We start from the raw sequence: 26,248 nt of genomic DNA on the forward strand, positions 1-26,248 counted from the left end.
CTTCCGGGGCTTAGACACCCGACCTACCGACAGCTTCTTCTTGCGTTCCCGCAAGGCCTTTGCCGTGACTGACTGGCAGTCGACACAGTCGTCCGTATCGTGGGCCTCCCCGAGGCACCGGAGGCAGGCATCGTGCGAGTCCGTGACCAACATCTTGAACCCAAAGTCCCCGCATTTCTTGAAGCCCGGACGTGGGGTTGAAGACGAAGTAGACATCGCCACGAACAGGTCTTCACAAAAAACCGAACAGGTTCAACGAACCGGGAATTGAAAACAGCAAACCCCCAAGAGTCGAGACATACCGAGATTCACGAAGGGAACACGTTCGCGGAAAAAAACGGAACTGAGGCTATGGGCGTCGTGCGTCCTACTTATCACATCGGGTGACGTCGGCCGTCGGAGGAGGTCCTCGGGGACAGCGCATAAATGTCATCGATGCAGGACGCAGAAGATTTTCCGAAGCAGCACAGCTGTGGACATTACCTGTCATAGATATGGAATACGTCAGAGGACCCAATCCCTTCGAATAGAGGAATACGTGGAAGCAAACATAGGCAGCGTCGAAAGATGGGGCACAGTCTGGGAGGCAATGAAAGTAGTGGTGAGGGGCGAGGCCATATTGGTGGGGGGCATAAAGAGGGCGTTGAGAGCAGAACTGGAGTAACTGGATGAGAACATAAAACACAAGGAGTCAGTCACAAACGGGACAAAAGATGAGGAGGTAGAACTAGCAGAGCTGTGCGGAAATTGCAAAGAAGCATGGGTGAGGCTCTCTAAGTTCGAGTACTCAGTAAAAACTGCAAAAGCACATGCCGAGGGAGATAAGCCAGGTAGACTATTAGCGTGGTTATGCAAGAGAGAGCACCCACGGCCCCAAACCACAGATCAAAGACACAGCAGGCACAACACGCAAAACACAACAAGAAATCAATGAAATTTTCTGACATTTCTACTCCCACCTCTACGGTCACGATCATCAGGTGCCACAAACTGACATACTGAACACACTGGAAGAAATAGGCCTCCCCAAGATAGACCCATCACAACAGGAACTCTTTGAGGCCGTAATAACAGAGGCCGATATCACGGAGGCAATACGATCGCTTGACTCTAGTAAAACCCTGGGAACTGACGGACTCCCCCAAGAATTCTATAAAACATATGAAACAACCTTGACACTGGTGTTGCTTGAGGTTTTCCGGAAGGCATACATTAAAGGGGAGCTACTGGAATCCATGAGGGAAACCCTAGTTATACCAATTCCCAAACCAGGGAAACCTATGGATGAATGTGACTCGTACCACTCACTAGCGATGTTAAACTAGGACATTAAAATTCTAACCACCATACTGGCCAAGCGTCTGAACAGGATAATGGGGGGCCTAGTACACAGTGACCAAAACCGCTTCATACCGGGACGCAGCACAGCGTTAAACCTGTGCAGGCTACAACACATACTCGAGCAAACAGCAGCATCCCAGGAACAGTACGCCATACTCTCCCTAAACGCCACAAAGGCGTTCGATTCAATATACTGGGAATGGTTGGTGGCAACGCTGAGGGAATTTGGAGAGGGGTTCATCCGATGGGTGCAAATACTATACACAAACCCAAAAGCCAGGGTCAAAACAGGGAGAATAGTGTCAGCGATCTGGGATATTAAGAGAGGGACGAGACAAGGATGCCCATTATCCCCAATGCAGTATGTGCTGGGTCTTGAACCCATAGGAATATATCTCAGGAAGCAATACCTTGATGTGGGCATCTGGGTTGGGGGAACAGGACAATTGCTGTCGCTCTACGCAGACGACGTGCTGATGTACGTGAGAGATCCGCACTGAATGTACCAGTGATCCTGGACATACTTGATAACTACGCAGAAGTATCAGGGATCCACTTCAGTAAGGCCAAATCCTGCATATTCCCGTTAGCGGGCCTGAGAGGGAGGGGCATCAGCAAACTACCAATAGTGGGGCTTCAATGGGAGGTGGACTCGTTTAGATACCTGGGAGTGAACATTAGACATACACCGGAACAAATGCACGAGCATAACACAGTAAAGGTGGTGCAGGGCTTGAGGAGGTCCATGAAGTTCTGGTTGAAGCTGCCACTGTCACTGTTAGGCAGGGTAGCCATCACCAAAATGATTATTCTCCCGAGGTTCTTGTGCTTTTTCAACAATGTGCACTACTATGTTGGGGGTGTCCTTGTTTCGTTACTTGGAGGTGTTGCTCCGAGAGTTCTTATGGGGTGCCAACCGGCACAGACTCCCACTGGCAACCTTATATTTACCAAACGACAAGGGCGGGGTGAACTACCAAACCTAGAGAAGTACGACCTGGCAGCCCAGCTCAGCCACACAATCAAGTGGCTGGTGGACGAAGCCACCTCCAAAACACACCTGCAGCAGCACCTGATGGCTCCTACCAAACTAAAAGAAATACAGTGGGTGGCCCAGGGGGACCCGGAACACACCCCACTGATAGTAACACTGGGAAGGAAGGTAGAGAGGATAGCGCAAACCATACTGCAGATAACAAACCCCTACTCACAGGAAGTGCCAATAGCAGCAGACACATGCATACGGATATGGCAGTGGTAAGAAAATGGGAAGGGAAAGGAATTTACACATGGGGATATGTATATGAAGACGGGGACTTCAGGGAATTCGACTCAATGCAGGAAATAGAGGAGCTGCCGAGTGGACAATTTCTCTGGTACAGCAGAGTCCGAGAAAAGGCCAAAGAAAAATAGGAGGGTTGGCCAGAGGAACCACAGGCGAGCCCACTGCTAACCCTGACGTACAATTTAAATGACGGCTGGAGGCCGATCTCCTGGCTGTATAGCATGCTGATAGACATACCCAATCCCAAGAGCGTGGCACTGAAAGAACAATGGGAGAAGGACCTAGGTTCGAACATAACAGAGAAAGTTTGGGAGAGAACACGGAGCTTACCTAAGGCTGTATCGAGGAACCAGCGCTTCAAACCAATACAATTGAACGTGCTGTACCACACGTACATGACACCACATAGAATAGCAATGTTCAACAAAGAAGCAAATTCACAATGCCCCTGGTGCAAAGGCGAGAAGGCTGACCTCCACATGTTCTGGGGGTGTGTGCGGGCGCAAAGTTTCTCGGCGAGCAGAGGGAGCTTGCAGGGAAGCTGGAGTAAAAAGGTACGAGTGGACACTGAAAGAATGCTTGCTAGGTGCCTACCCCAGAATAGGCAAATACAAACATGTAACTAGGTTCATGGACCTGACATGCATATTAGCCAAGAGAACCATCGCCATGTCCTGGAGAGCGGCTGCAGGGCAACAATATGTAAAATGGCGCAAAGAATTTGAAAGATGGGCAGAAGCAGAGACCAAGGTGTGGGTAGAGGGAGCGAATAGATCGGACCCTGATGGTACTGCTAAATGTGCAGCATGAAAACCCTGCTCTGGGACATGTTCCACTCCTCTGACGACAAACCCTCATGAGCGCACTAGCAAACCAAGGACCGCCCGCGGTGGGCCTAGCCTAATCACCTCCAGGCACCCGAATGACATTGACCAACCGGCGACACGAGGAGCGACCGGCTAAACCCCCAACATGGAAGCGCCTGCCCCATCCGAGGCCACATATGTCACACAGCATGTGGAGGAAGTTGTTTGTTAATGGTTACTTATTGTTGTTAAACTAAATGTAGGCATGTGTAATGGTAACTGAAATGCACAACTGTACTTTATACAAATGCCAATAAAAACATGTAAAAATAAAAGAAATGAATCCATAGTAGCAGAGGATACATCGGCATTCTAATCAGACGAGAGAAGATGTTTTCTGGGCTCTGAACCAGTGTCTGATAGATACCCTGTCGCGTTAGAGAAGCGCTAGATTTTACTACCAGCTAAACTGGGAGCAGGGACGGGGTTTATATTCACCATTAAAATGGGAACCCTTATACAAGACTCTATGGTCCTTTTTAGAACCCGCAACAATACCTTCAAAATGAGCCATTCATACCTAAACAGACTGGTTAGTCCACCACCTAGAAAATCATGACAGGTTCTACCAAGGCTGGATTACACAGACAGGTTAGTGCTCAACCTCGGAATCCACAACATGTCCTACCAAGGCCGGGCTACGTAGGCAGGTTAGTGCTCCAGGTGGAACCCAAGGACACTTGCATGTGGTAGTGTAGCGAAGCAGATGTACACGTTACTCATGGAGCCCATCCCCTCACCTCCGTCTTATTGGAAGAGCAGTAAGAAAGCACTGTACATGACACCTGGTATCATCCCAATACCGCATAGAAAATATGAAAGACGTTATGCGCTCAGACAACTGTATTGAATGAATGTACCCTAAAGTCTGCAGACACCACTGAACTCAGAAGAGCTATAAGTAAAGTCAGACAGGTGTAGAATGACGTCATGAAGGAAAGAGACAAATACGCACTGAAACGATATGAGTATTCTTATATCGTTTCAGTGCTTCCTCTTCTCTTTCCTTTATGACATCATTTCAAAAAAAGAAGATGTGACTGAAGTAACAAAGTAACTGAATATGCAAATGCAAAGAAATCATCTATACTGAGAAGATAAGTGAAGAGATGCAGTAGATGTACATGAGCAGACACGCTAGGTAGATGAGACATATAGAAGCTTGATACAGTAGACAATATAACGTGGGTAAAGCAGCCATGCGGAAAAGATAGATGTCGGTTTAGTAAGCTAAAAACCCCAAGGAAAGAGACCAAGGCTGCAGAGCTAACAGGTCCTGAAATGCAAATTCATGTAAAAACAAGAATATTTCTTTGGCCAAGGATCAAGGATGTTGCAGCAAGAAGCAACTGCAAGGTACAAAGGGAGTTGAAGAGGATAAGCCATGTATATAGGACATATTTCTCTTGGATTAGGAAAAGGTGCAAACATTTGCAAGCGCCAAATTTTGGACAATTCAAGATGCAGAAAGCATATGCAAGATGGACCAACAAATCTCCAGAGGCCAAGGTGAGTAATAGCAACCAGTATAATTGAATGAAATAGCACAAAAGAGGAGGATAAAATGGACAAATCATGGTCTCGTCACACATGGTGCAAGACCAGAAAACAAGGCCTATTCATAACGCTCCAGACGAAGATTTCAATGTACCTTCAAACCCTTCAAAGTTCCGGGGAAGAGAACAGTCAGCAAGGTCAACAACAAAGAAGAGGCCTTGGCTAAGGTAGTAACTGCTGAGAGATGGTAGGATAATTGGCCGAGTGGGCAGCTGTATGACGTTCTCCACACCTGGGTTTCGTTTTGCTTATGTGCTGCTAACAAGCCGAATATACAAGGTTGGATGGAGGAGGGTGCCAACCAATCATGGTGGACTATACACTTTGGCTTCTGCTAATCTGCTGCTGTTATTCTACCATTATCTGTATTATACATATTTAGAGGTAGTGTGAGCCGTGCATTCCAGATAAAGGGCAGTCAATGACTACTAACATCTAAATAAGCTATAGGTATATATGTTCCATTGACCTATCCCTCCGTCCGATAGGTTTTTACTATTTGCCACATAGGATGACATCACAGCTGATGTATATCGAGGTATAAAGCCTTTGTGTAACTGAAATGTATTTGAGAGTGTTTGTGAGCTGTGACTTGTTATGCGTGTCAGATTTCCCTACTTTATTGAACTGATAATAAAGTAGTACTTAGCCATATTCTTTGTGTCTGTCTGGTTATTTTGGCCTGAAATTAGTTATTGTGGTAATCCGTATAGCACTTCATATGCTCCAGGTGCTACTGCACAGTAGCCTTGCCCACACAGGAAGGTTAGTCTGCTAGTGGAAACTGGGGACACCTTCATTCATAGACACACTTCAAAAGGTAGGTATGTGAATCAGGAGAACCCTCACAGGCATGTGCATTAGGAGAACCCTTACCTTGGCTTGCTTTTCTGGGGCCAGTAATGAGAAGAGCGGCAGGACATAGAGCGGCATTGAAGAATCAGACGATTTACCTAAGAGAGAAACAAAAGTAAGAAATAAATACTGCTGAAATAAAAGCCACGTAATCATCCCCTCCATGAGCAAGAGAAAAGTAACTACATTTAAGGTATTTTGCCCTTATCGCCCCTTCCTCAAATAGGAATGAACTAACAACATTAATAAAACTGGGGCCCCAGGCCAAAGTGTCACTAAAATGACACTTTGTCGAGCCCCTCCTCTTAAGTGTTTTCTAAGAGAGAAGTGGAGAAACAATGCAAGGGATGGCAGTACGCTTCTTTAACGTGGTGCCTATCGATAAACAGCGACAAACGTGACAAGTGTTAAAGAAAAATGCAGTTGGATGAAACGAGGAGTCAAAGGTAAAGAACCCAAGACCCATCCCTTCAAGGAATCTCTCCTCCTCTACGCCTATGCCATCACACCGCCTCTTGTGCCACCCGCCCCTCTAATCCCTGCCACCCAGTACAGCTGTACCACCCCTCTGTATCCCACCTCCCGCTGCATATCTGTTCTGTTACCTCAAAAAAGTGCTTTGTTATGTATCTGTATTGTTGTATACCTCTGTAAAGAGCTCTGTTGCTTCTCGAAGTTACGTCCATGCTCAAATACAATAATAATGAAAAGTTGCAAAGTACATGCAAGTGAATTCTGAAGTGAAGCAGAAAAGAGGAAGATTTGTACTGATTTAAGAAAGCTAGGCCTTATAATCCTTGCACCGGTCTGGTATAGTTAAGAGGACACGTTGGGGTAGATTTCTCTTTTTGTGTGAAATCCCCACTCCCTGCGAGTCTGCCAGCACTTTACGCTGGACACTTGGACTTTTCATCTAATTTTGCGAGGTGAGTGAGGACCTTTTCCCCCCCGCTTACATATCCTTTTAATCCGGTGTAGGGAACCTTTTTGTCCCACCTTTGGGATTCCGTCCAGTGAGTGCAAAGTCCTTTAAGCCGGCGACTAAGGCGTCAGAAAAAACACAGGCAACATCAAAGGTTTGTTGCGATGGAATTCCAACGGGACCTTTGGCATGAAGGAGGGGTGCGTCCGCAGCACCAAACTCGTCTCGTGGAAATTCAGATAAGGCTGCTTGCAGGACTGGGCTGGATCACCCCTACCCTCCGGGCAGAGGTGATGGCCATGAGAAAAGCTGTCTTCCACAAAAGGAATTTGAGAGGAGCTTGATGCATAGGCTCGAAGGGGGCCCCCCCATGAGCCTCGTCAGCACCACGTTGAGCTCCCACGCCAGGGCAGGCGCATTCACCGGCGGAAACGATCGAAACAGTCCTTTGAGGAACTCCTTGACTAGATGGTGTGACCAAAGAAGATCGTCCGGGAGACCTGGTGTAGCAGGATATAGCAACCAGATGCACCTTGATGGAGGCGTGCGCCAGCCCCGCCTTAGCCAATGACAACAATTACAGGAGGAATGGAGGGGCCGTGGCCCTCAGAGGGTTGATCTTCTGCGACCGGCACCAAGTCGCAAAGCGCTTCCACTTGTGCCCGTAGCACTTCAGAGTCGATGACGCTCTGGCCCTGTCATGGACCTCCCTGCAGTCCGCTGGTAGCTCGTACCCAGCAAGTCTAATGCTGTAGGAGTCAGGCCTTCAGGTTCATCGATTCTGGGTTGTGGTGCAGGATTGTGGCGACTCCTCTGGCGAGCAGATTTGCGACCACTGGCAGCTTGACTGGAGGCAACGTCGACAGGCTGAGAAGGTCCGGGTACCAAATTTGCCTTAGCCACACCGGGACAATGAGGATCATCCTGCACCGGCGCCGTTTCAGTGGACTGATGACTTGTGGTAGTAGAGGCACTGGCTGAAACGCATACAGGAACAGGCCTTCCCACGGGGAGGAAAACGCGTCCCCGATGCTCCCCGGCTGGGGGAACCTGCTGGCAAACCTCTGGCACTTGGTGTTCGTAGCCGTTCAAACAGATCGATCTGGGGTCTGCCTCACCTGAGGAAGTGGTTCTCCACCTGATCCTGCCGAAGCGCGAATTCGTGGCAAGAGCGCAGCTCCCTGCTGAGAGAGTCTGCGCCTGTATCCTTGACTTGTGCCAGGTGAAAAGAAATGAGAAACATCCCCTGGGCTTACCTTCAAGAAGTGCTTCAGCTCCCCTAGACTTCGCTCAATTGACATTGGGTGTCCTGGCTCCCTGAAAGACTCTTCTAACCTTGGACTGTGTTTGATCTGTCCCTCCTGCACCAGCACCGTCTGAGTTGACTGATGACTTGTAGTAGCAGCGGGGGCAACGGAGGGAACACATACAAGAACAGGCCTTCCCAAGGGAAGGAGAATGCGTCCCCCATGCCCCCGGCTGGGAAAACCTGCTGGCGAACCTCTGGCATTTGGTGTTCGTCGCCGTCGCAAACAGATCGATCTGGGGACTGCCCCAATTGAGGAAGAGGTTGTCCACTTGATCCTGCCGTAGCTCCCACTCATGGCAAGAACGCAGCTCCCTGCTGCGGGAGTCGGCAACAGTGTTTTTGTTTCCCGGCCAGGTGGAAAGGAATGAGGACCATACCCTGGGTGACGGCCCAGTGCCGCAACACCTGTCCTTCTCTGGAGAGCGCTGGGAATCTGGTGCCCCACCCCCTTCCTGATGTAGAACATCATGGTGCCATTGTCCATGAAGACCCTCACCACTTTGCCTTCTAGGGATGAAAGGAACGACTTGAGGGCCCAGATCACTGCCCGCAGTTCCAGGACATTGATGTGGAGATCCCTCTCCTCCGTTGGCCACAGACCTCTGGCGTGGAGACATCTGGTGTGGGCTTTCCAGCCGTCCAGGGAAGCGTCTGTGGTGACTGTCTCCTGGTAAGGGGGGCTCTGGAAGTCAGTGGCCCCGGCGATGTTGGAGCGCACGCCCCACCACCTTATTGCTCGACGGAACTCCTCGTTGAGAACAATCCTGTCCGTGAAGCTTCCGGACACCTGGATCCACCAGGTGTCCAGGAATTCCTGGAGGGGTCGCATCTGCAACCTGCAGAGCCGGATAAGGGAGATACACGACATCATCATGCCGAGCAATGACTTGATGGCTCGCACTGTGGTGATCTTCAGCACCAATAGCTGTTGTACCTTGCCCAAAATGGCTGCGATCCTTTCTTCTGAGGGGGCTGCCAGGCAGCAGACCGTGTTGAGCCTGGCCCCCAAGAACAGCGAGTCCTGCAATGGAATCAAGCAGGACTTCGGATAATTCACATTGAATCCCAGATCCGCCAGCAGCCGGACAGTCCTGTCCATGTGGCCGACAGTGATTTCCCTTGACTTGGCCAGGATGATCCAGTCATCGAGGTACGGATACTCATGTATCCCTTGTAGATGGGCCGCCACTGGTGCCAGGCACTTGATAAATACCCTGGGCGCCAACTTCAGTCCGTAGAGAAGGGCCTTGAATTGGTAATGCTTCCTCTGTACAATAAATCGCAGGAACTGCTGATGCATCTCGTGTATGCGGACGTGGAAGTAAGTGTCCTCCAGATATGATATGATATGATATGATATGGTATTTGTAACGCGCCTATACACAAGTGTTTCAAGGCGCGACGAGGCAGGGAGGGGGGGAAACAAGGGGAAGACGGACAAGCGATCCTACTAGGCCAGGTGTCATTCAGATCGCGCAAGTGCAGAGGTAAGGGGAAAAGGAGAAAGTGCAGGGGGAGGAGGTGGGGGGAAAAGTGCAGTACAAGGTAAGTGGCGTAATAAAATAATAAATGATAAATAATAAATAAATGGGCCAGCTGGTGGCAAGTGCGAGGTAAGTGCAGAGCAAGTGCTGGGTAGGGGGCTGTAGGGATACAGTGACAGTCCCACAGTGCAGGGGGAGCCAGGGGGGCAGTGCAAGTGGAGAGTGGCTGGGCCCTGGACCGAGGTCGCTGAGAGTGGCCCAGATGCAGGTTAAGTGTAGCATTCAGGGGGGAGTTAAGCAGGTTTAGCAGGGGAGAGGGAGAGAGAAGGCAGAAGCGAAGAGGAAGGTTTTGAGGTGCTTCCGGAACCGGAGGTGGTTCTCCTCAAGTTTCAGGGAGGCAGGCAGGCTGTTCCAGAGGGAGGCCCCTGCTGCGGAGAGAGATCTACCCCCAGCACGTTGCTTCGAGAAGCGGCTGACCATGAGGGAGTTAGAGATGGATGAGCGAAGGGCTCGTGAAGGAAGATATTTAGGAAGAGAGAGTTGAAGGTATTTAGGCCCCAGGCCCCAGAAGGCCTTGTGGACAATGCAGAGGGTTTTGAACTTAATCCTCGCAGCCACTGGGAGCCAGTGAAGAGATTTCAGTCCTGGAGAGATACGGTCCCTGGGCTTGAGGCCAAGGACAAGTCTCGCAGTTCTGTTCTGGATAAGTTGCAGAGGGCGGAGAGTGGAGGCAGGGAGATTAAGATAGAGGCTGTTACAGTAGTCCAGCCTTGAGAGAACCAGGGCTCGGGAGACAGTGAGCTTCTGGGGGAAGGAGAGGAAGGGAAGAATACCTCTGAGGAGGTGCAGCTGGTAGTGTGATTTCTTAGAGACATCAGATATATGAGGAGAGAAGGAGAGTGTGGAATCGAAGATGACCCCGAGGTTTTTAGCCTTGCAGGTAGGGGCAGGAAGGGGGCCAAGGGAGGCCGGCCAGAGAGCTGCAGGGAAGGAGGGAGTGGGTGCGCCGATGAGTAGAATCTCAGTCTTACTGGCGTTAAGGCAGAGGTCATTGGCGGCACACCATTCCTGGATAGCAGACAGACAGTCGGAGATGAGGGAAGGAGAGGAGGAGGCCGAGGGTAGCCTGAAAATGAGCTGGGTATCGTCCGCATAGCACTGGAAGTGGGGGCAGAGGGCGGCGATGCGGTGGGCAAGGAGTGCCAGATACTGGTTGAAAAGCCAGGGAGAGAGGTTGGATCCCTGGGGGACACCACAGGTGGAGAAAAAGATGTCAGAGAGGAAGGAGCCCATTTGGACCTGGGAGGGTCGACCGGAGAGGAAAGAGGTCAGCCATGCCAGAGCCTGACCAGTGATACCCAGGTTATCACGGAGACGGTTGAGCAGGATGGCATGGTTGACAGTGTCAAAGGCAGAGGAGAGATCGAGCAGAATGAGAACACAGGGAGTGTTGGAATCAAGGTTCAGGAGCAGGTCCTCACGGATGTTCAGGAGAGCAGTTTCCGTGCTTCTGGCCGCTCTGAAGCCGGATTGATGGTCATGAAGATTACCAACAGATTCAGCATGGAGGTTAAGCTGGGAGATGGCCAGTTTCTCCAGGAGCTTGCCCAGGAAGGGAGTAATGGAGATTGGGCGATAGTTGGCCGGGCAGGAGGGGTCGGAAGAGGGTTTCTTGAGGAGGGGGTGCACAAGGGAGTGCTTGAGGGGGGATGGGAAGACTCCAGAGGCGAATGAGTGGTTGCAAAAGTCAGCCAGGGCAGGAGCCAGGGAGACGATGTGGTCCTTGATGGTTTTGGAGGAACAGGGGTGAACCTGTTTAGACGAGGCTTTCATAGATCGGACTTGTCTGGAAACCTCGTCAGCAGAAAAAGGTGGAAATGAAGAGAAGGAGGGCGGAGGGGCGGCTGCAAGAGAGCAAGAGGAAGAGCCGGGAAGAAAGGGAGGGAGGAGAGGGGAGGAGAGTGAGGACAGGATGTCCTGAGTTTTTGAGATGAAGTGCGAGGCCAGTGCAGTGCAGAGGGCCTGGGAGGGAACAGGAGAGGTAGAGACTGCAGCAGGGTTGGCCAGCTCCTTGCAGATTTTAAAGAGTTCGGCCGAGTTGTTTGATGCCTCAGAGATGCGGGCTTGGATAAGGGCTCTCTTCTTAGTGAGAACGGAGAGCCGGTATTGCCTTTGGAGCAGGCGGCAGGCCAGTTTGTCAGAGGATGAACATGAAGCACGCCATTTCCTCTCTGCCACCCTGCACTTGCGTTTTAGGGTGACGAGATCCGAGTCGTACCAGGAATTACATTTGGCTTTGGGCTTCAGGCGGATTCTCATGACGGGGGCAAGGATATCGAGAGTATCAGATATAGAGGAATAGAGCATGGAGAGGGCTGTGTCGGGGTGGGAGTCAGCCGAGGGGGGAGGAGGGGGCGAGAAGGTGGCAGCGAAAGCCTCAACTGACACGCGCTTCATGGGTCGGATGACCGAGAAGGTGGGTGGCAGTGAAGAGGGTGGCTTTGCCTGTGGGGTAGGGAGGGAGAGGTGGGAGGATAGAAGAAAGTGATCGCTCCAGGAGAGAGGAGTGGAGAGAGGGAGGGAGAGGGGAAGGTCAGAAGAGATCAGAGCATCAAGAGTGTGCCCTGCAGAGTGAGTAGGACCAGAAGGGAGAATAGAGAGTGAGAGAGAGTTGCAGAGTTCGCGAAAGAGACCAGTGGGGGGACAGGAGGCATCAAGGTGGATGTTGAAGTCACCGAGAAAGAGGAGTTGGGTGGTTGAGGACAGGAGTGAGGAGGAGAGATCAGCCCACTCAGAGAGGAAGGAGGAAATTTGACCAGGTGGCCGATAGATAGTAGCCACTGTAACGGAATGGCTAGGAGAGAGAGAGAGTCGGCAGACAAGACATTCAAAAGAGGAGTAGGTCTGCGTAGGAGTGACAGTGGCAGGAATCCACTCAGGGAAGATAAGGGCAACACCACCCCCTGAACGGTTGGGCCTGGGCACGGAGAGGATCTTGTAGCCGTCAGGTAGGAGTGTGTCGAAGCTGGTGGCAGAGCTGGCAGTGAACCAAGTCTCAGTGAGACCGAGGACGTCGAGGTCCAGTTCCTCAAGAAGGCGACAGATATCAGAGGAGTGCTTGATGGCAGAGCGAGAATTTAGAGTGGCAATGTGGAGAAGGTTGCCACCCTTGAAAAACTTCCGGGGAGGGGTGCAGATCAGAGGTACACCCTGCGGAGGTGTTAGAGAAGGAGTTGATGAGGGAGCAAGGGAGGGGGCAGGGAGGGAGGGGGGAGGCAAGGTAGCTGAGGATAGAGGAGGGGGGACAGCGGGAGCGGAGAGGAAGTTGATGAGGCATGGGAAGCGTCTATCAAAGAGGTGAAGGTTGGCCTGAGGGCCTTGGACCAAGACGGTCCCGTTAGCATAGACATTAATGATGGCTTTAGAGGAGTGGAAAGGGGCCAAGAGGACATCCCAACGGGTGCCACCATTAATGGGAGAGGTGGAGAAAGGAGAGAGCACCGCGACCATGTGAAGGGTCCATAGGTCAGGTGAAGGCACGAAGAAGAGAATGTCAGTGAGAGTTTCCTTGGAGCAGGCGCTCGTGTAGGTGTCAGCGATAGGGAGGCCTGGGTTGGAGACCAGGATGTCCTTTTTAAACTTTTTCCTACCGGATTTAGTGAGGAGAGCAGGATAGTCAATGGAGAAGCAGTTAGAGTAGATAGGCGAGATGGAGAGCACCATGGAGTAGGAGGGGAGGCGAACGACAAGAGTATGCAGACAGGAAGTGAGTGGAGGGCACTAGTTTACCACAATGCAGAGCAAACAGTAATGCGTAGTGGGTCAGGGCCACCTAAGTTTGAGATTCCTGCGAGAGGAGAGAAACACCCTAGTTTACCGGGAAATTGGAATAGGGGGGCGAGGCATCATGCGGGTGAGGTGAGGTGGGCTGGAGTGCGGAGGAGCTGGTGCCTGGCGTCCCCTGCGGACACCTGCAGACACACAGGGAGCCGCACTGTAGGAGTCGCCCTTGGCCTGGGGCCCTTAGCCGCAGGGGCTGCCGGGCAAAGGGCTGCCCAGGAAGGGGGAGGTTACAGGCAGAGGGAGAGGAGGGGGGGGGTGTGGGCGGGCAGGGAGGCGGGGAGGGAGGGGAAAGACCAGGAAGTGGGAGGGGGGGAGCAGGCCACACACGCGCTGGGAGCGCGAAGAAAATAAAACAATGTAACTTTCTTTCAACTAATTTTTCAATGCACACAACTCACGGAGGCCCAGGCAGGGCTTTCCAGGCCTGCTAATCCCCTCAGGCCACCGGCGACCGCTCTCCACGCTCAGCTGGAGAAAGAAGCGAGCGTGGGGAACGGCCGTCGAGTAGGCCAGAGGGGAGGCAGGACACAGCCAATCAGAGGGGGGGGTGGGCGGGCAGGGAGGCGGGGAGGGAGGGGAAAGACCAGGAAGTGGGAGGGGGGGAGCAGGCCACACACGCGCTGGGAGCGCGAAGAAAATAAAACAATGTAACTTTCTTTCAACTAATTTTTCAATGCACACAACTCACGGAGGCCCAGGCAGGGCTTTCCAGGCCTGCTAATCCCCTCAGGCCACCGGCGACCGCTCTCCACGCTCAGCTGGAGAAAGAAGCGAGCGTGGGGAACGGCCGTCGAGTAGGCCAGAGGGGAGGCAGGACACAGCCAATCAGAGGGGGGGGGTGGGCGGGCAGGGAGGCGGGGAGGGAGGGGAAAGACCAGGAAGTGGGAGGGGGGGAGCAGGCCACACACGCGCTGGGAGCGCGAAGAAAATAAAACAATGTAACTTTCTTTCAACTAATTTTTCAATGCACACAACTCACGGAGGCCCAGGCAGGGCTTTCCAGGCCTGCTAATCCCCTCAGGCCACCGGCGACCGCTCTCCACGCTCAGCTGGAGAAAGAAGCGAGCGTGGGGAACGGCCGTCGAGTAGGCCAGAGGGGAGGCAGGACACAGCCAATCAGAGGGGGGGGTGGGCGGGCAGGGAGGGAGGCGGGGAGGGAGGGGAAAGACCAGGAAGTGGGAGGGGGGGAGCAGGCCACACACGCGCTGGGAGCGCGAAGAAAATAAAACAATATAACTTTCTTTCAACTAATTTTTCAATGCACACAACTCACGGAGGCCCAGGCAGGGCTTTCCAGGCCTGCTAATCCCCTCAGGCCACCGGCGACCGCTCTCCACGCTCAGCTGGAGAAAGAGATCCGGTGCCGTTAGTCCCCTTCTTTCAGTAGACAGAGCACGTGTTGCAACGTGACCATCCTGAATTTCTGGGACTTAAGGAACTTGTTTAGTCGCCGCAGGTCGAGAATGGGCCTCCAGCCCCCGGTCTTATTTCTTACTAAGAAGTATCTGCAGTAAACCTCGGTGCCCGCAGTCGCTTTGGAACATTCTCTATCGCCCCATTTTCTTAGCATGGCCCGTACCTCCTGCAGGAGCTGAGGGATGTGCTGCTCCTGCCTTCCACCGGTGGTATCCGCGGACACTTCTGCTGGAAATCTCAAGTGTGTCTATGGGCGAGAGTGTCCAGCACCGATCGGTCATGGAGATGATCTTCCACTCGCTGACTAAACCCACCAGCTGGCCTCCCATCGGGGTGCATGGGTGGGGGCCTGATGTCCTGGCTGGTTCAGTCCTGCTTCGTGGCCTGCGAGCCGCCTTGGGAGCATTAGGGAGAATTCTCTGTAAAGGCTAATTTCCCAAACCTAATGAGTCCCCTAGGAGCTTTGCTGGATTTTTTGGGGTTTATTTTTTTCTCCTGCTAAGAGTGACTCTTTTTCTCCCACTCTTAGACACGATTTGAGGTGTTCCTTTGACTTTGTATGTTTTCTATGGGCTATGGGGTCCTTTCCCCCATAGGGTTTCATGTGTTTTTGATATGTGGGTTACACAGCACCCTCCGTGCAGTAACCCAGGGGTGTCGTAGCGACCCCCAAACATAGACTCCATACCCTGGGATTGACTACTGTCTCCCAGGGCATGTAAAGTCACCATTGGCTTTACTAGTCTTAAATTGTGAACTGAACCAGTACAAACCATCATATTGTGGACGTACTGGTGGGAGCAATTCGATTGCCCTGGGGTCTGTTGTTCGAGGGGGCACTGTCCAGTCCCCCCCGACCGAGTTTTGGATGGTGGCAGTGGATACTACTTTTTATATTCGACCGCAAATATATTCCTATGGGATTTTCCCATTGTTCGAGGTTACCACTTTTTAAAATAGCCTCGAACATACCGCCGGTTTATTAAATTAATATAAATTCACCGGTTGGTATTTTTAGTCGAAACTTTGTTCCAAAATGGCGTTTGTGTTCGCTTCTGTGACTCCAACCCAAGTCGAGCCCTTTGTTACACTTTTTGGCGGGCTTCTCCACAGAAGCCTCCAAAAGTGGTGCCACTCTGTCTGGGTACCACAGTGGGTGTGGGAGGGGGTTTAGGCACCCTGGACTGAGTTGCCTTGCCAACTCAAGTCGCACTCTTGAGCCGCCCGGCTCACCACATAGCAGGTTTGAGTGAGAGCTAGGCTGAATGAATGGGGGTTCTGTAACGCTCACCTGGTTCCCACGAGGGCACTGGTCTAGTCTGGATTGCTGTGGCCTCTTCTAGTGTGATGCGCAGGACCCGGAACACCGATTGGACAGGACCTCCAAATCGTGCTTGCCTGGCCCGTAGGAATATCCTTCTGCAGATGAGAAAGGGGATTAACAGTCTGCAGAATAGTGTGCTAGCTCCCCCATTTCCCCCTTCCCCCTTCGTTCCTCTCTAACTTCCTCCAAACCCCAGTTTAAGCTCACCTTATGGTTTGGGAGGATGAACTCTCCATCCTGCCTCTGGTGCAGGGGCGCGTGTTCGTCCAGTTACTTCACTGGTTTTCAGAATGGCGCTGGCAAAATCCACTTGACTTTCCTGAGCGATGCGCCGTAAGTATGAAAGTTCAAAGTTCAAGTGAGGCCCCCTTTACGTTGTCTTTCTGACCTGTGGTCTGTCCTTTATTTCAGGTGCAGAATGAAGGCGATGCGTCGAGGGGTTAAACTGCCGAGGTGAGTAGTGATGAGGGCGATCCCTCTAAATGTCCTTATCATTCCCCAGAAATGTCTCTTGTCCTTTCCCCATAGGGGCCGGGGTACAGTACCTGCCAACGGGGCGGCGCCGACCCGAAATGTGGAAGAAAAGCCGGTAAGTATTATGGCTGTTAATCAGGCTTTCCTTCTGTGTTCCTTCTGCTCACCTTTTGTTTCTTCCTCTCTCCGAGGTGCAGAGATGTGGCGTCCGATGCTGACAGCCGCGATGGAGCCTGGAGATGTCTCGAGGGCAGGTGAGTGAAGTGTGGCGCTGAAGCGAGCAACGCAATGCTTTTAAATGGAAGTCTTTCTTCAGGGATGCTGGCGAGAAGATTCCGGATGCAGGTAAGAAGTTTGAAATAGACCTTGGTTTTCACCTTTCTCTTCTCTTCCTTCCTTGCAGGTCTTCCAGGTTCGAGGCGGGCGTGGCTGGAGTCCAGGAGCAGGAGCAGACACGGTGAGCGTTAAGCTGCAGGAAGCAGAACAACTCGAAGCATGAGCTCCTGTCTGGGCGTGGCTTAAATAGCCTCCAAAGAAGTCCCAGGTATGTATCCTTCCCTGGCCACGCCCGAGTGAAAAAATAGTCCCTATGAAAAAATAGTCCCTTTCAGGTCTCAGGGAGGCCTGAAGCGTGCAGCATGGTCTGCATCAGGTAAGTGCACAAAACACCTCCCTTTATGAGCCTGGCGCCTATGGCGCCAGGACTGATGTCCAACATGAGCCTGCCGCCAAAGGTGCCAGGACTGAGTCCAAAGAGCCCCTATAAGGGGCCGCTGGGCTTTTACCCGAGGGCATGATGCCTGCTTCCGGGGGTGCTGGGCCTGGCCTGGTTCTCCGGGGGTAGGCATCATGACAGTTTTCTGCATAAAAGCAGGGCTTTGGGGACTGGAACTTCAGAAGTCGCCACAGGACCTAAAGAATCCGAGGAGGGAGAAGCCGAGCCAACCTGTAACGACGACACCACCGGTGGAGCCCTGCTGAATCGTCTCACCACTTTTCCCGACGACAGAGGAGATCTCCAGTCCGTAGAGTCTTCTTCCTTTGACTGGTGGGGATAACGAGTTTGCCCGTCTTTTCGCCTTCCTGGACCATCTCGTGGCCGCCTTGCCTGTGCCAAGCACCCCGGCAACCGGAATACCACGGTTTACCACTACCGCGAAGAAAAGGGTAGTACCTTGTAACCGGGAAACTCCGCGGCTGGTTTCTTCCCTGGCAGTGCAACGACCTTCATCCTTCCTCCACGTTGAGGCCTCCTCTTCCTCTGGACGAAACACCGACTTGCACCAGCTGCCAGGAACAACTGCCCCCGCTGGAGCGTCGTTCTTCCCATTTCAGGTACTGTGTGCCGCCTGGCTTCCCTTGCGACAGATCGTTCGGGGTGACAGTAAATCCTCGACTTTCTAACCTGGGTTAATCTGGGGCCTGTTAACTAACTTTTCCTGACTTGATCTCAATCTTTTGTGAACTATTTACAAAGACTCTTTGGGCATAACCCCACTGTGTGATCCTGGACACATTTCGCTTGCTCTCTCTAAGATTGGGCCTGGCATTTGAACTTCCTTGCTCTCCAGTAGACTTTGCCTAACCTGTCTCACTGTGGTTCTTTGAAAAGTATTGAAATGTATGTGCTTTCATAACTTTGCCTTTTCCCTCCCTTTTTCTATAACTTATTAGAGTGCCATCTTATGTTAAGCGCTCACCTCTGTCTGAAAATAAGAGGTGTTTTTCACTAAGACTTGTCTAATAAGTAATTATGGTTGTATATATATAATAGTGACTGTGTGTTGAATTTACCTAACTCTTTTTGTGCTAGTGTAATTTACAAGTGTGTCTTTAAATAAATAATTATATACTTTTTACACCAAAGCTCTCTCTGGTCAGTGTTTGCTTGTGCTACTGTATCTCTGTACCTATTGTGTATACTCTATATACTGCCTAACTCATCTTGAGAGAGGTCTGACTGCTCAGCCACAGCTACCAGGTAAATCTGGGTGGTATCAATTGGGTTTACTGCCAACCACCTGTAGTCCTAAATCTTTTGCAGTGGTCCCTAAGGGAACTGCACAGGTTTCTGCCCAACACTGGTGTACAGCGGTGGGATTTGTATTGAGTATTCATTTTAGTGTGCTTATAGATACCTTAGTGCAACTAACCACAAAGTTTAGCACTAAAGAAGTTATTCTGGAAAGTTATAGTCAAGAGTCCCTTGCTACAAAAACTGCTGATTGTTTAAGAGTTCTCTGTAAGCATAAGAACCTCCTGACTAAGGGCAAGAAAATGGAGCGAATAGAAAGGTTGTTAGCAAACCAAAGTCTGGATGTTGGTTCAGAGGAACCTACCACTCCAGCAACTGAAGATAACAGCAATGATATTGATATGAATGTTAGTATTGATAACTGAGTCAGAAGCAGAAGAGGAGGGGGAAGATGTTAGAGTTGTCTCCCCTGGGCCTCTATTTGCCCTGCCAGCTGTACCTACTGGACCTTTACCAGGTCCCACACTTAATCCCCAATATATGGAACTAGAAAACATGAAGCTTGAATTAGAATTCACAAGAATTAGTGCTCAAACAGAACCACAGCACCAAGAACTAAGGCTCAGAGAAATGGAGCTCAACCATGAGCTAGAAATGAAAATATTGTCTGTGGAAAGTGCTTCTCTCTCCGAATCCTCTAGGAGTTCCAGTCCCAAAAGACCACGTATGTCCAAGGAGTTGGTGGGTATGTATGAGCCTAAGTTGGATGTGTTGGATTGGTTGAGTTTGTTTGAATATAATCATGGACTCCAGAACATTACAGGAAATTAGTTACTTTCCTGGTTGTTCGCTAGGCTCCCCCCTGTTGCAACTGATGTGGTAATGGAGTTGGGGGAGGAGGATAAGAAGGATTATGAATGTGTGAAGCTAGCTTTGATAGCTAGATTTGGGAAGACCCCTTCCCAGTACCTTAAGAGGTTTAAGACCCTCAAAAAAGCATGACGGTACCCCTTGGGCTACCTGGGTGAGTGAAAGTTTGAAGAACTTAGAGGGATGGACTAAGGGTTACAAAGTGAACACTTATGAGGGAATGAAGAATCTTGTGATGTTGGAGTCAATTTATGATGCCTGCTCTCCTGAGCTCAGACAGCACTTGGCTGATTCAAAGGAATTAGATTCCAGGAAACTAGCTAAGGCTGCTGACTTGTGGGTTGCCAACAGGGCTACTCACAAGGACTCTGGGGTAACTCAGAAAAAGGATGAGGGAAACAGCCAAAAAAGGACTCCAAAGAGAATTCTAATAATTCCAATCCCAAAGAGGGCCCCAAACAAAACAATAAGGGTAAGCCACAAGGGAAGGAGGTCAGAGCAAGCCACCATTCCAAAAAGCATTTGGTAAATGCTACGTTTGTGGCTCGCCTGACCATGTGAAAGGAGATCCCAGATGTAAGGGTAAACCTTCAGGGGTCCAGCTTGTCTCCTTAGCCTTCGCTCCAGAGGAGGAAGTACAAATGGCAAGTGGAAACTTTCTACTACTGGCTGATGAACCCATTGGAGTCTCAGCCAGTGTTTCTTTAGTATCTCTGGGTCTGTGGGAACAACATAATTTAGATGTCTATAACTCTATCCCAGATAATACTAAAGAGTATAATAAATACAATGTCCAGGTGAATGGTCAGGAGACTCCTGCCATTAGGGACACTGGGGCCAGCATAACTGTGGTGGATAAATCTTTTTTTCAGGTGAGGATGTTGCTAAGGCACCCAAACGCCTCACCGAGTTAGCTGGAGGGCCTGTGCAGATGCTTCCCCAATTACCAGTTCTCATCCAGTGTAATGACATGACTGTGAAGATACCTGTCAGCATACAAAGTGAGGTACCAGGAAGGGTTCTGTTGGGTAATGACCTGAAAACTCTTGGAGTAGTGTCACATACCCCCAGACCTCCTAGTAAAAGGTTACAGGTGCTCACCAGACTTGCAAGGGAGAGAACCATGAGAGGTACTCCCAAGGAGATGATGAAGAAAGATATCACTCCAACTCCACTGGAGTTACAACTTGCTATCACTGAACAAAAAGAAGCAAAGGTGAAACCCAAGACTTCCAAGAAACAGCCAACAGCAAGCACTCCAGTGCTTCCAATAAGTACTTCCCCTAGGTTGTCCAAAGTTACACCTGTAACTCCACCTCCAGCTGAGGCTGAGAGGGAGGTAGGTACAACCCTGTATGGATGGCCTAGACTCTGAAGAAGAGCTAGTGGAAGCCAAGAGCTCATTGGAGATCTGGATCCTGTTGACCATCCTGAGCTGCAGTCTTTACTGGCAGAAGGTGGACCCAACAGGGCAGACTTAAGTAAGAGACAGAGAGAATGTCCAACTCTGGAAGGTCTTTGCCAACAGGCAGCTTCTCAGGCTGATGGGCAAGAGCATGGGAAGTATAGGTTACACTGGGAAAATGGCCTCTTCTACAGTGAACCAACTGAGTCTGCACCTGGAGACTACAAGCGGCTTGTAGTAGCTCAAGAAAACAGACAACAGTTCGTGCAACTGGCCCATGAGATTCCTTTGGCTGGTCACTTGAGTTTCAAGAAAACCAAGGAAAGGCTCTCACTGTACTTTTATTGGCAAAAATGGGGGCTGAGGTAGATAAGTTTTGCAAGTGCTGCCACACCTGCCAGACATCTGGTAAGGTGGGGTCCAAGAATGTGGCACCTTTAGTGCCTCTCCCAGTTGTGGGAGTCCCAGTTGAGAGGGTAGGGATTGACATTGTTGGTCCCCTTGATCCCCCAACCTCTCCAGGCAACAGGTTTATCCTTGTTGTAGTAGACCATGCTACTAGGTACCCTGAGGCAATTCCTATGAGGACTGTTACAGCTCAGGCTGTGGCTAAGGCCCTCCTTGGTATTTTTACCAGGGTTGGGTTTCCTAAGGAAGTAATCTCTGACAGGGGGTCAAATTGTATGTCCCACTACATGAAAGCCATGTGGAAAACCGGTGGAGTTACTTACAAGTTCCCCTTAAAAGAAAGTGGGACCTTCTATTGCCATGCCTTCTCTTTGCTTAAAGAGAAGTCCCTCAGGAGGGAGTAGGTTATTCTCCCTTTGAACTTCTTTATGGCCATCCAGTCAGAGGTCCATTGGCCCTGATTAAGGAGGGGTTGGAGAGTGCTCCTTCCCCCAAGCCAGTCAGAGTGACTGACTATGTGATAGGTCTCTGGAGGAGAATGTCACAAATGATAGTAGAAGCAAGTGATAACCTGAAAGCTGGACAAGCTTTGGTCAAACATTGGCATGACCAAAAGGCTAACATGGTTGAGTTCACTCAAGACCAGCTAGTTCTAGTTATGATCCCAACAAGGCAGAGGGCCTTGCAAGATAAATGGATGGGACCCTTCAAGGTTGTGGGTAAACCTGGAGAGGTGACTATCTGGTGGACTTGGGCAATCCGAAGGAGGCTCCCAGAGTCTTCCACACCAACCGACTAAAGGCATATGTCGCCAGGCCTGAAGTAGGAGCCTTGCTTCTAGCTTCAACAGAAGAGGAAGAAGAGAGTAAAGCTCTCCCTGACCACCTCAGAGGCTTACCCTTGGACGAAAAGATTGAAGGAGTAAATCTCTCTTCAAATCTGACACCTGAGCAACAAGAAGAGTGCAAAGCCATGTTAAATCATTTTGCCTCTCTGTTCTCACTTTCACCAGGCTTGACCTCTTGGGGACAGCATGATATACACACTGGTGACTGTCTGCCAGTCAAAAGCAGAGGGTATAGAATGTCAGAAAATGTAAGGGCCCACATCAAAGGGGAGGTCAAGAAGATGCTTGATCTCGGGGTACTAGAGCCCTCTACTAGTCCATGGTCTAGTCCAGTTGTGTTAGTACCAAAGGTAGAATCCAAATAATTGAGATTCTGTGTGGACTATAGAGCCCTTGATGCAGTCACAAAGACTGATACCCACCCTTTGCCAAGGACAGATGAGTTGGTGGATAGACTTGGTTCAGCCAAGTTCCTCAGCACATTTGACCTTACATCAGGCTATTGGCAAATAGCCCTGACAGACCATGCCAAGGAGAAGACTGCATTTTCTACCCCAGTTGGCTTATACCAATTTAAGGTTATGCATTTTGGATTGAAAAATGCACCTGCAACATTCCAAAGGATGGTAAATCAGGTTCTGGCTGGGATGGAGGATTTCTGCATGGCATACTTGGATGACATTGCAGTATTCAGCCAATCCTGGGAAGAGCATGTTAACCAGCTAGCACATGTTTTGCAGGCTCTTGGACAGGCCAATCTGACCATAAAGGCAAGTAAATGCCAAATTGGTCAGAGTAAGGTGGTCTACCTTGGGCATGAGGTAGGAGGTGGAGAAATAAGGCCTTTGCTCAGTAAGATTGAAGCTGTGCAAAATTGGACAATACCTACTACTCAAACCCAGGTGAGAGCCTTCCTAGGCCTCACTGGGTATTACAGGAATTTCATAGAGAACTATGGGACCATAGCTTCTCCACTGAATGTAATCTCCTCTCCAAAATTCCCTAAGAAGGTCAAATGGAATGAGGAATGCAATCAGGCCTTTGAAAACCTGAAGAAAGCTCTTTGCCAAGCACCAGTATTGAGAGCTTCTGACTATCACCAAACTTTCATTGTGCAGACAGATGCTTCTAATGTAGGTATAGGTGCAGTCCTTAGCCAACTGGATGAGAAAGCAAGGGAGCACCCCATTTGCTTAATCCGCAGAAAGCTGAAGGATCCTGAGACAAGGTGGGCAACTATTGAAAGAGAATGTTTTGCTATTGTGTGGGCACTGAAGTAGTTTAGGCATTACTTGTATGGTTCTACTTTTGTCATGCAGACTGACCACCAACCCTTGAAATGGTTGATGCAAATGAAAGGGGAAAATCCAAAACTATTGAGATGGTCAATCTGCCTACAAGAGTTTGATTTCACTATTGAGCACAGGTCAGGGTGTCACCACCAAAATGCTGATGGTCTCTCTAGGATGTATGTCATCGACTAGAGGTATGAGATTCATCCAGGAGTGGATTAAATCCTCCTGTCCCTTAGTCTGGGGGGGGTGGGGGGGGGCTAGTGTTAGGGAGAATTCTCTGTAAAGGCTAATTTCCCCAAACCTAGTGAGTCCCCCAGCAGCTTTGCTGGATTTTTTGGGGTTTATTTTTTTCTCCTCCTAAGAGTGAGACTCTTTTTCTCCCACTCTTAGACATGATTTGAGGTGTTCCTTTGACATTGTATGTGTTGTATGGGCTATGGGGTCCTTTCCCCCATAGGGTTTCATGGGTTTTTGATATGTGGGTTACACAGCACCCTCCGTGCAGTAACTCAGGGGTGTCGTAGCGACCCCCAAACATAGACTCCATACCCTGGGACGGACTACTGTCTCTCAGGGCATGTAAAGTCACCATTGGCTTTACTAGTCTTAAATTGTGAACAGAACCAGTACAAACCATCATATTGTGGACGTACTGGTCGGGGCAATTCGATTGCCCCGGGATCTGTTGTTCGAGGGGGCATTGTCCAGTGCCTCCTGATCATGTTTTGGCTGGTGGCAGTGGATACTACTTTTTATATTCGACTGCGAATATATTCCTATGGAATTTTCCCATTGTTCGAGGCTACCACTTTTTAAAATAGCCTCGAACATACCGCCGGTTTATTAAATTAATATAAATTCACCGGTTGGTATTTTTTGTCAAAACCTGGTTCCAAAATGGCGTTTGCGTTCGCTTCTGTGACTCCAACCCAAGTCGAGCCCTTTGTTCCACTTTTTGGCGGGCTTCTCCACAGAAGCTTCCAAAAGTGGTACCACTCTGTCTGGGTACCACAGGGGGCATGGGAGGGGGTTTAGGAACCCTGGACTGAGTTGCCTCGGCAACTCAAGTCGCACTCTTGTGTGATTGGCCCAAGTGATGAGCCGCCCGGCTCACCACTTAGCATTTCAAAAAAGGTAACAGGCGCTCCTCTCCAGAAAAAAACATGGCATGATAACCTGTTCTGAGTTGAGAGTTTGCAGCACACGCTTTTTGCTCACTGTACCCATCACAGATGGGAAATATCCATTTGCATATCAGTCTTTGTCCCGCCCAGATGGGCAGTCCAGCACCAAAATGCTATGGCAATTCCTCTCTGAACAAGAGTACCACCAGAAACCCCATACATGTGTTTCAGCCTTGTTGGGCCTCATCAGTGAGGTGAAGCTGTGCCTCTCTGAGCACAGTGAGCAGGGAGTCCACGTCTGGTTGCCCCCAGATAACTCAGGGTGACCAACCCCAAGTTCCTTTCAAATATTTCAAAAAAGGTAGCAGGCGCTCCTCTCCAGAAAAAAACATGGCATGATAACCTGTTCTGAGTTGAGAGTTTGCAGCACACGCTTTTTGCTCACTGTACCCATCACAGATGGGAAATATCCATTTGCATATCAGTCTTTGTCCCGCCCAGATGGGCAGTCCAGCACCGAAATGCTATGGCAATTTCTCTCTGAACAAGAGTACCACCAGCAACCCTATACATGTGTTTCAGCCTTGTTGGGCCTCATCAGTGAGGTGAAGCTGTGCCTCTCGGAGCACAGTGAGCAGGGAGTCCACGTCTGGTTGCCCCCAGGTAACTTAGGGTGACCAACCCCAAGTTCCTTTTAAATATTTCAAAAATGATAGCAGTAGAGGAGCGCCTGCTACCTTTTTTGAAATATTTGAAAGGAACTTGGGGTTGGTCACCCTAAGTTACCTGGGGGCAACCAGTCGTGGACTCCCTGCTCACTGTGCTTAGAGAGGCACAGCTTCACCTCACTGATGAGGCCCAACAATGCTGAAACACGTGTATGGGGTTGCTGGTGGTACTCTTGTTCAGAGAGGAATTGCCATAGTATTTCGGTGCTGGACTGCCCATGTGGGCGGGACAAAGACTGATATGCAAATGGATATTTCCAATCTGTTAAATGTACATTGAACAAGAAGCGTGTGCTGCAAACTCTCATCTCAGAACAGGTTATCATGCCATGTTCTTTCTGCAGAGGAGTGCCTGCTACCTTTTTTGAATCACCACTTTGCATGTTTGAGTGACAGCTAGGCTGAATGAATGGGGGTTTTCGGCATAAAAGCAGGGCTTTGGGGACTCGAACTTCAGAAGTCGCCACAGGACCTAAAGAATCCGAGGAGGGAGAAGCTGAGCCGACCTGCAACGACGATACCACCGGTGGAGCCCTGCTGAATCGTCTCACCACTTTTCCTGACGACAGAGGAGATCTCCAGTCCGGAGATTCTTCTTCCTTTGACTGGTGGGGATAACCAGTTTGCCCGTCTTTTCGCCTTCCTGGACCATCTTGTGGCCGCCTTGCCCGTGCCAAGCACCCCAACAACTGGAATACCATGGTTTATCACTACCGCGAAGAAAAGGGTAGTACCTTGTAACCGGGAAACTCCACGGCTGGTTTCTTCCCTGGCAGTGCAACGACCTTCATCCTTCCTCCGCGTCGAGACCCCCTCTTCCTCTGGACGAAACACAGACTTGCACCCGCTGCCAGGAACAACTGCCCTCGCTGGAGCGTTCCCATTTCAGGTACTGTGTCCCGCCTGGCTTCCCTTGCGAC

The 26,248-nt window shown here is 50.3% G+C and overlaps 1 protein-coding gene across 1 annotated transcript in view; it reads right to left on the bottom strand.

The window, feature by feature from the left end:
- DHX37 (DEAH-box helicase 37) overlaps positions 1–26,248 on the bottom strand; it is a 1,051,990-nt gene that overhangs the window by 430,534 nt on the left and 595,208 nt on the right. Inside the window, exon 15 of the mRNA XM_069620118.1 lies at positions 5,926–6,002. Within this exon, the coding sequence (XP_069476219.1) occupies positions 5,926–6,002 (77 nt within the window). The remainder of the gene's footprint in view (positions 1–5,925; positions 6,003–26,248) is intronic.

The sequence above is a fragment of the Ambystoma mexicanum genome, chromosome 10 (genome assembly GCF_040938575.1).
Source record: "Ambystoma mexicanum isolate Mex_15411 chromosome 10, UKY_AmexF1_1, whole genome shotgun sequence".
In the NCBI taxonomy this organism is placed as follows: domain Eukaryota; kingdom Metazoa; phylum Chordata; class Amphibia; order Caudata; family Ambystomatidae; genus Ambystoma; species Ambystoma mexicanum.